At 34.6% G+C, this 14,339-nt stretch overlaps 2 protein-coding genes across 2 annotated transcripts; one reads left to right on the top strand and one right to left on the bottom strand.

The window, feature by feature from the left end:
* The first annotated feature begins 5,533 nt into the window (after positions 1-5,533).
* On the top strand, positions 5,534-8,888 carry LOC107910582 (probable beta-D-xylosidase 7). The gene is made up of 5 exons (XM_016838461.2): positions 5,534-6,126; positions 6,199-6,498; positions 6,593-6,860; positions 6,949-7,713; positions 7,788-8,888. The coding sequence occupies exons 1-5, from the start codon at positions 5,635-5,637 to the stop codon at positions 8,354-8,356; spliced, it is 2,394 nt and encodes a 797-aa protein (XP_016693950.1). The 5' UTR covers positions 5,534-5,634; the 3' UTR covers positions 8,357-8,888.
* Positions 8,425-9,824, bottom strand: LOC107910583 (protein DOWNSTREAM OF FLC). The gene is made up of 2 exons (XM_016838462.2): positions 9,413-9,824; positions 8,425-8,934 (listed from the first exon to the last, which is right to left on the bottom strand). Exons 1-2 carry the CDS (start codon positions 9,564-9,566, stop codon positions 8,603-8,605), a joined length of 486 nt encoding a protein of 161 aa, XP_016693951.2. The 5' UTR covers positions 9,567-9,824; the 3' UTR covers positions 8,425-8,602.
* Positions 9,825-14,339: the final 4,515 nt, after the last annotated feature.

Here is a 14,339-nt window from a genome sequence, read left to right as displayed (position 1 = left end):
AAATTATAAAAATAATAATAATATTTATTTAGAAAAAATAATTAAAGGAAATTGTGATTTAAAGAGAGCTTTGAGAAATTTAGAGAGAAATTTGGAAAAAAAAATTCAAGGAAATTGTGTGAAAAAAAATAGGTGGGGGTTTATAGTTTTTTTTACCGTTGGCTCCCGAACAGTCAAATTTTTAAATGACCATTAGGGTCAAAAACACGGCTAAAGCGCGTCCTTGAGGGAGCGCTTTTGCCGTGTCAGCGCATTTTATGTTGACATGGCAAAAGCGCTCCCTCAGGGACGCGTTTTTTTGAAATTTTCCATTAAAACGTGCCTACGTGGACGCGTTTTAATGTTTTGGCCCATTCCGGTAAAGAAAGTTTAAAGTGGCCCATTTCTGTAAATAAAGTAGGAAATGGGTCTTTTATAGTAAAATAGTCAGAAATATTAGTTAGTATTCAATTTAAACAAAATATTTGAATAAAGCATTTTATTTTAATAATTAATTAATGATAAGATTATTTGATAATTAATTAATTAATTTAAACAATATATAATTGATTAAGGAATGAAAATAGTTTATTTGATTCACTTAAACATAAAATTAGCCAATATTTAAATTAATAAAAATTAAGAATTTTACTTATGTTATGAATATTTTATTAAGTGGATGTCCATCATGATTAAAATAAAGTTTTAATGTACTTTAAATTCTAATAGTTATTAGAATTAGATCTCTACTTTTTTTATACGTTTTATGCCTATAAATAGAGACTCTGATGAAGCATTGTAATCATCCCTTTGATTAATAAAGTACATTCTTTATTACTTTCATATTTTCTTTGTTCTTTATTCTCTTCGTCTCTCTTTATTTTATAACACGTTATCAGCACGATGATTCTCTATTTTTTTCTTTTAAAATCTTTCGAAGTTGTCTCCCAAATCCAATTCATCTTTCATCTTAAACTTTCACCCTTACAACTTTTCCTTCAGGATGTTGAAAGATTTAATCTCATAATGGAACATGGTGATGACGATGATGTTAAAGATCATCAAGTATATTTTACTATATTTTTATTTATTATATCATGTTTTTTTATAATTGGAGACTAATCATGACAACGTGAATAGATAGATTTTAATTTGAAATCCACGCATGTTTTGCGATGGTGATTATGAAATAAAGAATCAATAGAAGCATTTAGAAGTCTGTCCTACTAGATTTGTTGCATTCCCTGAAGTGAATGCAAACATAAAGAAAATTAAAGATATAATCATGGACCACTAAAAGTGGAAACATAGTAATAAATAAGAGAACAATGAGAGTTCTCAAGATAACTCTTCAAATGGTAAAGATAACTTATGTTATCAATGTGATATGAAAGATTATTGGCCACATATGTGGCATATGCCTAAATATTTTGTTTCTGTTAATATTCTTTAAGGAAGGATATGAGAATGTAGTAATAAATTCTATCATTATAGATAGAAAGTATTTATCTTATTTGGTACTAAAACAAACAAATATTATTCCAATATTTGATCGTACAAAATTAGTCGAAAGCTCTAGAAGAGTTAATATATTAATATCTTGTGATAGTTAATCCATTGGTTTTTAAAGATATTTATAATGGATCTTATATTGAGATTGTGAATGAGGAAAATATTATATTTCATATGAATCACTATTTCTATAAATACCTATTTTGAAAGGATGGAAAAGAGAGGATTGTGTTATTAATTTATATTTATTTTATAATCTTTGTGATCTTCTTTTGTCATCATCCTCATTAAGAGGTTGGAAGCAAAATATTTTACTGTGAAAGAATTATTTATAAGTAATAAAATATGATAATTCTATCTAAAGCTTGTTATGGTTGGATGCACTTAAAGTTGCAATTTCTTTTTTAGATATTTGAAAATTTTGGCATATTCCCTGAAGCGAGTATTGCATATAATTGTTTAGAAATTATATTTATTTTGTTGACTTAGTGACATTATAATATTCACGTTGATTTAGACATTTCCAGTAGTAAATATCACAATTGCACTTATATGTGGATACAAAGTAAAAAGAATGATAGTAAAATTATTAATTTGTTACAATTTAGTACAATTGAAACACATGTTAAAGTAAACCAGAAGTTTACTGATACAAATGTATTTACTACTTGGCGTGACCAGTTAGACTATCCTAGATCATATATGATGCGAAAATTAATTAAGAATTCACATGGACATCCATTAAAGAACCAGAAGATTCTTTAATTTAAAAGAATTCTCATATGTTGCTTGCTCTCAATGAAAATTAATTATTAGAAACTCATTAGCTAAAGTTGAGATTTAATGTCTTGTATTTCTGAAACGAATATGAGCTCATTCATCCTCCATGTGGATAGTTTTGATATTATATGATTTTGGTAGATGCATCTACAAAATAATCACATTTGTGTTATCAATTTGCAACCTATCATTTGCAAGATTGCTTGTTTGAATAATTAATTTCAAATCATGCAATTAAGACAATTCATCTTGCTAATACTGATGAGTTTATATCTCAATCTTTTATTGATTGAGTTTGAAAATCTTTTGTAAAAGTTTGCGCATAATGGTTTAGAGAAATTATTGATTGAGCACCTCTTATTAATGTCTAAACCATTACTTATGAGAATTAAACTTCCTATTTCAACATGAGATTATGTTGATTTACGTGTTGTACGCATCAAGCCAATAAGTTATAAATACTCCCCATTACAATTGGTTTTTGATCAAGACCTAAACATTTCTTATCTTTGAATTTTTGTATGTGCGTATATGTTCCAATTGCTCCACGACAACGCACAAAGATGAGTGAATCCTCAAAGAAAGTTGGGAATATATATTAATTACAAGTTTCTTTATATTAATAATGTTTTAAATGTATTTGAGATTCAATTATGACATGATTTGTGATTACAATTTTGATTCGATAGTTTTCTCGACATTAGGGGAGAAAAATAATAACTTGTAATGAGTTAGAGGGAGAGTAATTTGAACCAGAAGTTCAATAAGGATAACTCATTACAAGTTAACTATTAGATGTATTTACAAAGTTAATGAGAATAACCAAGTGTTATATATCATCTAATATTTTAATTTGAATCAAAGTTCCAGTAGGACAATCAGTTAGAATAAATAATAGATTAATCGGTTCCAAAGATGAAAATTCTTTTAGATGGTCATATAGTGGAGGCGGATGCTCTAGAAGAGACCCGAGACATAACTAATAAGTAAAACTTCAAAAGAGATTCAGGTACTTGAAACTAAACTTTAAAATGATAAAAATAAGAGATTTCAATAAGTTACGTCAATTCGAGAAAATGTGGAACCGAATAATAAATATGATCGACAATTATTTTGTATGCAATATTATTATTGAAATAATGAAATAAAAGGAAGATCTTGAATTAATCTATTGAGAAATATAGATATGGAATAAATTGATCGAAATAAAAAGACGCAACTCAAGTACAATTAAATTCGTGGAGTTTTTGGACCAGTAGTCCAAATATTGAAAGGTATAAAGCCAATGAGGGTGCAATTGAAATAGTTTTGCAAAAGCAGAATAAAAATTGATTATGAAAAGATATAATATTCTTTTGTGGTGGAAGTAATAACCTTTAGATATATTATTAAATTGACAATTCATAAAAGATTTAACTTGCGTCTAATGGTTATTGTTATAACCTTTTATGAATCACTATATAGTAAAGTTTATATTAAAATCCTTGAAGAATTTAGGATGCTAGAAGCATATTGAAATTCTCAATAAATTGTTCATTTATATAAATTGAAATAATTTGAACATATGTGGCAAATTTGACTTAGTGAATAGTAGTTGAAGGAGGATTATAAAATGATCCAAAATACCTATTTGTGTTTTTATAAAAGAATCATGATTAAAGTTTGTTATGATTATTGTTGAATCTCTTGAAGAGATCAAAATATATTTCCCCAAATTTCTCTCACTCATGACTTTTAAAAGAATGGTAATATAAATGCTTAGCAAATACATTCAAATAGACATTTGAAAAACTAGTATTCAAGATTGAATACGTAGAATATAACAAAATATGTGATGCTTTCATGAGGGGAAGTAAATATGAGTTGCACTCTTTTTCCCTTAATCGAGGTTTTGTCCCATTGGGTTTTCCTGGTAAGGTTTTTAATAATGCAACATATTATGCATATTATAGATTGTGTACTCTTTTTCCTTATTAGGTTTTTATCCCACAAAGTTTTCCTAATAAGGTTTTAACGAGGTACATTATCTATAAATGGACATCCAATGGGGAGTGATATGAATATCTTATTAAGTGGATGTCCATCATGATTAAGATAAAGTTTTAATGTACTTTAAATTCTAATAGTTATTAGAATTAGATCTCTACTTCTTTTATACTTCTTATGCCTATAAATAGATATTCTGATGAAGTATTGTAATCCTTCCTTTGATCAATAAAGTACATTATTTATTGCTTTCATATTTTTTTTGTTCTTTATTCTCTCCGTCTCCCTTTATTTTATAACAACTTCAAAATTGTTATGAAATAAAAAAATAGAGAGAATAAAAATAAGAGAAATAGGAGAGCAAACGTAGTTACTTATTTTATTTATCAATAAAATAGGAGAGCAATACTTCTCCAAGTCTATATTTATAGACATAAGAAGTATAAATTACATATAGTTCTACTCCTAATGAACTTTAGAGTTTTAATGTATATCAAACTTTTTATTCTAATGAACATTCACTTTTATAATAATAAAATATTCAAAACAAAAATAAAAATATTAATTGATATTCAATTTAATAAAAAATTCAGATAATATATTTTATTTTAATAATTAATTGATGAACTTTAATAATGACTTTAATATTAATGAGAATAGTAATAATAAACCATTATTTGATTTTAATAAAAATATGATATAATAATTTATTAAAAATTATTAAGGGCATTTCACTATTTGTAATTATAATTTTAGAGTTGATAAGTTTTTGCTAGTGTTTTAACCCACAAATACAATATATATATAGACGGTATTGAAAAAATTAGTAACAAATCTTTAAAAAAAATAGTAATAAAAGGATTAATATATACGAAACTATTTAAATTTGGCAACTTGTACTTACTTGGTACGTTAATTGTTTTTTTTACCTAATTGATACCTAAATTTGAAAATTGTAAATCAATTTGATACTTTTTTTAGGTATCTGACTAACACTGTTAAAAACACTGTTAAAAAGATTGATATGACATTAATAGTCAATAGCATGATGACATGTGATAAAATTTTTAAATAATTTTTTATTTTTATTTTTATCATGTGTCAAAATGAAAGGTTGTCATGTATTATTAGATATCAATGTTATGTCCACGTATTTTGATGATGATGATAGTCAAATACCTAAAAGAAAATAATAAATTAATATGTTTCCAAATTTTGATATCAATTACGTCTAAAAGAAATTTTAGGTTCAAGTATTAATTCATAATAAACGAAAATCTTAATTAAAAAAATAACTCGTGATATTATCTTGTAACAGAATAAGGTCCCAAAAGCCCATTCAGTGTAACAGTGGTCCCATAACTCATTAGACAAGAGATGCAGCAAAGCTCTCACACCACTTCCTTGTCTATTCGCTCGTTCCAGTTCTGCTCTAACAATTCAGTCACCTTTACCAACATGAAACTCCCAACTCTATCCGTCCTTTATCTCATTCACCTTACTTCATTGCTGCTCATCTTAGCTGAGTCGACTCAGCCTCCGTTCTCCTGCGACATATCCGACCCACGAACCAAATCCTACCCTTTTTGCAAAACTACACTCCCCATCACCCAACGTGTCCAGGATCTGGTTTCCAGGCTCACATTAGACGAGAAGATATCCCAACTCGTTAACTCAGCCTCCTCCATTCCAAGACTTGGCATCCCTGCCTATCAATGGTGGTCCGAAGCGCTGCATGGTGTTGCCTATTCGTTGAGGGTCACGCAAGGTATTCGTTTCAATGGAACAATCCAGTCAGCCACCAGTTTCCCTCAAGTCATTCTCACCGCTGCTTCCTTTGATGCTCACCTTTGGTATCGCATTGCTCAGGCAAGTCCTCAAGGACCCCTTTTTTTTCATCTTTTTTTATGATTCATATTTTCAATTTATGATTGTTTTCAGGCAGTTGGAATAGAAGCTAGAGCTATTTACAACGCTGGACAAGCAATGGGCATGACATTTTGGGCACCCAACATTAATATATATAGGGATCCAAGGTGGGGAAGAGGGCAAGAGACGCCTGGTGAGGATCCATTGGTTTCTGGGAAATATGCAGTTTCATTTGTGAGAGGGATACAAGGGGACTCTTTTGAAGGTGGGAAACTTGGCCAACATCTTCAAGCTTCAGCTTGTTGTAAGCATTTTACTGCTTATGATTTGGATAACTGGAAAGGAGTGAAACGATATGTCTTCAATGCAAAAGTATGTGTAAATTGTACACGTCAAAATTTGTAACATAATTTGTTTGTTTGATTGGCTTTGAATTTGGAAAACTCCATTTTTTTGTGTATTTCAGGTCAGTTTACAGGATCTGGCAGATACATATCAGCCTCCATTCCAGAGCTGCATACAGCAAGGGAAAGCTAGTGGGATAATGTGTGCTTACAATCGTGTTAATGGAGTCCCTAACTGTGCTGATTACAATCTGTTGTCGAAAACAGCCCGAGGCCAATGGGGTTTCAATGGATACATCACCTCTGACTGTGATGCTGTCGCCATCATTCATGAAGATCAAGGATATGCTAAACTACCAGAGGATGCTGTAGCTGATGTTCTTAAAGCTGGTATTAGTTTTTTTTAATATCTAAAGCTAGGCTGTATTGATGGACGTTAATATCATCGTTATGAACCTTTGATCAACGAATTTTACAGGAATGGATGTCAACTGTGGTACCTATTTGAAGAAATACACCAAATCAGCTGTTGAAAAGAGAAAATTACCTGTATCTAAAATAGACAGAGCCCTTCATAACCTTTTCTCAGTCAGAATAAGGCTGGGGCTTTTCGACGGCAATCCAGTTAAACAGCCTTATGGAACCATTGGTTCAGATAAGGTCTGTTCTCAAGAGCATCGGAATCTTGCCCTTGAGGCTGCTCGAAATGGCATTGTCCTTCTGAAGAACACGGATAAACTCCTTCCGCTTTCGAAAACCAAAACTACTTCCCTTGCAGTGATAGGGCCTAATGCGAATTCTGCAAAAACACTTGTCGGAAACTATGCAGGCCCTCCTTGCAAACCTGTTACACCATTGCAAGGGCTGCAAAGTTATGTTAAAGACACCAGGTTTCACCAAGGTTGTAATGCAGTTAATTGTTCTTCTGCCTTCATTGCTCAATCAGTGAAGATAGCAAAAGGAGCAGATCATGTTGTGTTAGTAATGGGATTAGATCAAACACAAGAGAGTGAAGATCATGATCGTGTAGACTTGCTTCTTCCACCAAAGCAACAAAACCTGATTTCTAGAATCGCAAGAGTTGCCAAGAATCCAGTCATTTTGGTGCTTCTATCAGGAGGTCCGGTTGACATATCATTCGCTAAAAATGATCAACACATCGGAAGCATTCTATGGGCCGGTTATCCAGGTGAAGCCGGAGGTCGTGCATTAGCAGAAATTATATTTGGTGATCACAACCCTGGTGAGTTCATTTCTTTTCTTTGCATGATAAACAAAAGGCATACTTAAGTTTGTAAGCTTCAAATTTGTATACAGGAGGGAGGTTACCAGTTACTTGGTATCCACAAAGTTATGTTAACGTGCCGATGACGGACATGAGAATGCGACCTGAACCTTCATCCAGCTATCCCGGACGCACCTACAGATTCTACCAAGGACCGAAGGTTTTTGAATTTGGTTATGGTCTTAGCTACTCGAACTACACTTATGAAATTCTCCCTGTAACACAAAACAGGGTCCATATAATGGTTGAGAGCTCAAATCCTCACAGGTACTTGCCTGTTTCAGAGATGGGAGACGAAGTTTGTGAAAAAATGAAGTACACAGTCAAGGTTCGAGTTAAAAACCATGGTGCGATGGCCGGTAAGCATCCAATGTTGCTATTTGTGAGGCAACCAAAGATGGTCAATGGGAGGCCAGTGAGACAATTAGTTGCATTCCAGAGTGTTAACCTGAACGCAGGGGAAAGAGCTGATGTTGAATTTGAGTTGAGGCCATGTGAGCATCTTAGCTCAGCCAAGAAAGATGGTTCGATGGTGATTGAAGAAGGGTCTTATTTATTGAGCATTGGAGACAAAGAATCAGAGATTCAAGTTGTTAAATAATACAACTCATAGCTAATGTACCTTATTGCTAAATAAACAGCAGTTTCATCAAGTTGAAACAACATCAATTACCCAAAAAAATACTTCCGAGATAGAAGCCATAGCTTAGGTTTATATAATTGGTAATAGAATTTGTAAGAAAAATAAGTTATAGAAGTCCTCTAAACGTAGAAATAACGGAGCAATTCACATAACAAATAGCAGACAACATCATATTTCATATGCAAATAAATCCAAACCAACACACTAGACATCCTCCTCATCCTCCTGATACATCTTCATCATCTCAGCACAGCCTGCTTCAGGCTCGTCAACCATGAAGCCCATGGCATTGGCATAACGGGTGGTGGATGAAATGCCATTGAAGTTGGTCAAGATAACACGGGCACGTTCACGACCGGGGGACATTGTGGCACAACCAAGCTGGGAGCTCTTCACAAGAACTGCATCACAGATCTGATCCAAGTGATCCTCGGATACACGAATCTGGTATTTTCCGGTTTTGTCGGTGTATCCCTCCTTTTTGAAGACAACTTGGCCGCTCTTCCTGTCGGAGCATACCAACCTAACCATGGCATCTACAAAGCACATGATATCAGTATACCAAGATTCAGAACCAAATACGACAAAGTACCGATATTAAACATCACATAGATCAGACAAGGGGAACGAAAGATCCAGGCAAGACAGCCATTAAACAATACACAACATCCTGTTCCATGTCCAAGAACCAACATTTTTGGGTTTATAAATCTATGAGCAAAATTATCATCTTAAACCTTAAAGTTTCCCCATTTCTATTAAAATTTGCATCTTTGAACCGCCTACTGATTTTGACCTCCAGTTCAACATGTCATGGTTGTTCCCATTATTTTATGTTTAGACACCCTATCATTCACTTTAACTCAATGTAACATCAAAACCTACAAACTACTTCACAGATCTACCACTTTAAAACCTTAAACACCAGATCTAACAATGTCACCAACATAATACACAAAAGCCAACATAGTAAAACATAGATTAAGATCAAAGTATGTTAGAAATGGAAAGTACCAGCTAGGCTTCTAGTCTTAGGGGTTTCAAAACCAGCACGGCAAGTATCACAGTACACATAGCCTTCTACCACCAATTGATTATTCAGAATGCGTGTAGCACTAACCAAAGCTGGAAGCACACATAGTGCAATGAACAACAGAACTTTGGCCATGTTTTTTTGCTTCTTTTTTCTTGAACAATGTAATGAAGAAATGGGAAGAAGGTTTGGAGATTAAATCCTTAGAAACAAATCAACGAAACAAAGGGTAAAGGCTAAAGAGACAGTGATGATGATAAAGTGGGAGTAAAGATAAGGAAATTAAATAAAAGTGAAAATTGAATAAGAATAATAATGAAAACTGGCTTAGCCGCGTTGAGGAGTATATTCGTGTGTGGTGGATAAGCTGTATGAGCTACTGGTTGGGATGCCACGTCAAAACGGTGGTGTTGATTTGGTAATTTTGATGGGAAAACAAGGCTGTTTTGGTACATGGGAGTGATAGTTTGATGACGTGGCGAGTTATTAGTGGCAAGTTGAAGGGCAGAGTGGAGAGAGGGAGCGTATAGGATAGAACACGGGTCCTAATTGATTGCAGCTGGCAGTTGTCGGTGGTCACATGGGGGGCTGTTTGAGAAGGTAGGCAGAGCAAGCAAAGCGGGAACGGTGCCGCATCACATGAATCCTATAATTAATTATTAATTAAATAAATAAAAATAGAGAAAGCGGTCACACAATATTTCAGTTTTTCAATTTCATCATATAATAACTAAACCTTTTCGTAATAAACTTGTTTCAACATGCTTAAATAAAGACTTCACTAATTATAGATGGAGAATTCACTAATTTGATTGAAATGTAATTTTCTGAATTTTTTATTAAATATATAGTTATGGAAACCTAAATAAAAAGTAAATGGAAAATGTCTCAAAACATTAGAAAATAAGACCCAAATAAGTTTAAAATTCAATATTCCTAAGCTCCAATTTCAATTGCAGCTGATAATTAAAAAGAAACCCAACTTCTCAAAGTTTCAAATTAACATTTAATTCGAGATTAAATTGAATTTGAAAATTTTTCAACTCCAAATTGAAATGTTTAGATTGGGCAAAATACTAAAAAAATCCCCTTTTTTTTTTAAATTTATCGAGATAGGCCCTGTATTTTATTATTTATTGGAATGGGTCATTTTTCCAGAAAACGCGTCCCCATCAACGCGATGTCAGGGGACGTGTCAACAAAACGCGTCCCTAGGGGCGCGCTTTGCTTACATGGACACAAAGCGCGCTTACAAGGACGCGATTTGTTGCAACGTAGGTAAAGCACGCTGACGTGGACGCGTTTTGTTGCCACGTAGCGCGCCCCTAGGGACGTGTTTTTGTCGTTTCTCCCATGTTAGGTTTTGGGTTTTTAAGGTTTAAGGTTTTTAACAAAAAAAATTCTGAAATCGCGCCCACGTGGACGCGCTTTTGCTACAGTAGGTCCTGAAAAAATAATTTCGAGTTGACGTTTCTGAGTAAATAGTATAAAAAACACTTCAAGCAGGATACTTTATCAAAAAAATTTCTGAAATCGCGCTCACATGGACGCGCTTTTGCTATAGTAAGTCCTAAAAAAATAATTTCGAGTTGACGTTTCTGAGAAAATAGTATAAAAAACGCTTCAAGCAGGATGCTTTATCAGAAGAATTTATGAAATCGTGCCCTCGTGGACGCGCTTTTGCTACAGTAGCATATTTGGGCTGAGGTTATAAATGAGGCAATAAATGTTATTAAATTGCATAAGTTACATAGCAAAAACAATTTAGAAAGGCTAAGAAGGTTAGAAATTAAATATGAGTGAATGTATTAGTGTTGTTATTTACTATGATGGTGAGGTTTGCCACACCGAGAACGGTGTTATTTTTTTCGGAGAATACGGTGCGACTGGTTTTTAACCAGAACATAGATTTGATAGAACTTCGTAAAAGAATTAGGCGTAAAATTTTCAGAACGACGCCAATGAAAGTTTTGTCTATTACGTATCGATTTTGTTCTTCTATTAATCCGGTGACATATGACTCGTTCGATATAAAAGGTGCTCGTAGCTTGGAGGTAATGGTGCAGACTCATCTTGCTAGTGGAGCACATTATATTCAGTTATATGTACAATTTACATCGCCAAATGATGTACTTGCAACTGGTGTTCGAGATGTATACACGACCCCTAGTCGACACTCGGTTAGCGGGTTATAAAACATGGAACAGCCCATGTTTGGTAGTGGTGTGGAATGCACATCCCCTGCAAGACACTCTGTCGATGGATGAGATATGTACGTCAGTGGCTAGATGTTTGATGCTGGAAATACGTACTGAGGAACGGCATCAAGTTCTAGTGGTTGGCAATCTACATCCAATTGGGGACGTTATGAAATGCCCAGAAGAAGGGATGATGTACTCCCTACGACGTCCATCGGTGAGGGGACCTCGTACGCTGGTGGGTTAGAAGATGACTCCGATGTGGATCCACCTCGAGAGCCTGGGCCCGATGGTGCAGAAGTTGGCTTATTTTCTGAATCGGAGCCTATTCCAATAGAACCTGAAGATGCTAAAAGGAGTTCAGATGAAGAAGAAAATCCACGATTCAGAGCATACTCACCTCCAGCCCACATGCATGATGTCGATCTGTCTGCAGATAATGCGTTGGAGTTTCCAGATCTACCACACCGGTTGCTTGATCGTACAAGTTTGGAGATAGATTTGGGTGAATTTGAAGTTGGTAATCAGTTTCCCAACAATGATAGTTTTATTGGTGCTTTGAAACAACATAGCATCAAAAACAGCGTTAACTACCACGTCGTTAAATCCAAATCTGAAAAGTTTGAGGCGAAGTGTGCCGTGCAAGATGACACATGTTTATAGAAAATCTACGCCTCGTTGAGGAAAAGGACAGGGTTGTCGGAGATAAAAAAGTACAAAGGTCCACATACATGTGCTGCAGGTACAGTATTGACGGTTTATGAATAATATTGTTATTATGTAATGTTGCATTATTTAATGTACTCCGTTTATAGGTGTTTCACAAGATCATCCCAAGATGGATTTAGCTATGTTAGCTAGCTTGATACTGCCCACGGTGAAAGCAGATCCCAGGACTTCAGTGCCGGTGTTAATTGTCAATATTCGTAGCCAAATGGGGTACACGCCCTCTTATCGTAAGGCTTGGATAGCTAAGCAGAAGGCGTTAGAGAAGATGCATAGTGGGGGGGATGCCTTACATAATGAAATATGGCAGTGGTGTCAAGTGCTAGAAAGATACATCCCAGGTGCCATCACAGACCTTGAAACGGAACATGCGTACTACAACGGCCGATTGCTACATGGATGCCAAGTGTTCAAATGCCTGTTTTAGACCTTTAAGCAATACCGAGATGTATTTCTATACTGCAAGCCATTGGTACAAATTGACGGTACCTTTATGTTTGGTAGGTATACGCATCGGCTATTGCTTGCAGTGGCACAAGATGGCGATGGGAGAATTCTTCCAATTGCGTTTGCAATAACACCGGGGGAGTCATCTGATGATTGGGATTTCTTTCTATCTAGGTCAAGGACGCATGTATGCCCCCAACCTGATATCTGTGTTATTTCAGATCGGGGTACTGGTATACTAGCTGCATTTGATCGACAAGGAAGCTTATAGCAGCGCACACACCATCAATATTGCCTAAGGCACGTTGCTTCCAACTACTATAGGCAATATCCATCTAAGAGCGAATGTCGACAAGTGACCAACATGGGTATTTAGCCTCTATCTGTGTTATTTCGTTTGTCAATTTGAATTAGTTGTAAATGAAGAAGTGGTATGTAATATTCGCTATGAACTTGTATTGGCAGGGTATAAAATAAATAAAGACTGTTTTCACGAGATGTTGGTAATTTTACGTTTAATTAACGGAGAAGGCGCGGACTACCTTTGTAACATACATTTCGAACTGTGGGCACAAGCATACGATTGCGGCCTACGATACGGTCATATGACCTCAAACCTGGCTGAATGCATAAATTATGTTCTAAAAGAAACGCGCCATCTACCGATAACATCAGTTGTGCGAGAGACATATTTTCGTTTGGCGGCGCTATTTCCAAAGCGAGTAGGGAGTTATGCAGGCCAGATGCAGGGAGGCCATGTATGGTGCAGTAAGGTAGTGCAAGAAATTAACAAGGCCAAGGTGTGGGCGAACACCATGCACACAGTGTGTCACGATCGAGACAACTTATGGTTTCACGTGACAGAGTTTGACAGACCGCACCAAGGTATTGTTGGCGGGTAATATCGTGTACATTTGCGAAATAGGACTTGCGACTGTGAGATGTTTGATGCACTTTGTTATCCATGCGCTCATGTTATTGCAGCTTGTTAGAATCTCCGTCTGGATCCGATGAGCTATGTGGATGAAGTGTACAAATTAGAAAACATGTACAACGTCTGGAGACACATTTTCCCACCGGTCCTAGATGAATGTAAGTAGCCGCCCGTATCTTTTACTCTTTTTAAGTTGTTACCGGATAGAGAATTGCGTCGCAAACTAAAGGGTCGACCTTGCTCGACTAGAATACGTAACAATATGGATATCCGAGAAACAGTTAGTTAACAGAAGTTGCACGGATGGTGTAGGAATCCAGGCCATACAAGTCGATCATGCCCAAATCGTAATAGTTGAATGTCATTGTAAACAAATTATATTTTTTTGTACCAGTCAAAATATTTTGTAAAATCTAACATTTTGTTAGTAAAATTATTAATTGTTAATTGTATTAATTGTTAGTAAAATTACCAAATTATATCAAATTATTAATTGTTAGTACCAGTCAAAACATTTTGTAAAATCTAACATTTTGTTAGTCAAATTATTAATTGTTAATTGTATTAATTGTTAGTAAATTTATCAAATTATATCATATTAGG

This window comes from Gossypium hirsutum, chromosome D02 (genome assembly GCF_007990345.1).
Source record: "Gossypium hirsutum isolate 1008001.06 chromosome D02, Gossypium_hirsutum_v2.1, whole genome shotgun sequence".
Lineage (NCBI taxonomy): Eukaryota > Viridiplantae > Streptophyta > Magnoliopsida > Malvales > Malvaceae > Gossypium > Gossypium hirsutum.
The sequence above is the reverse complement of the archived record's forward strand: the minus strand, read 5'-3'. Positions and strand labels throughout refer to the sequence as shown.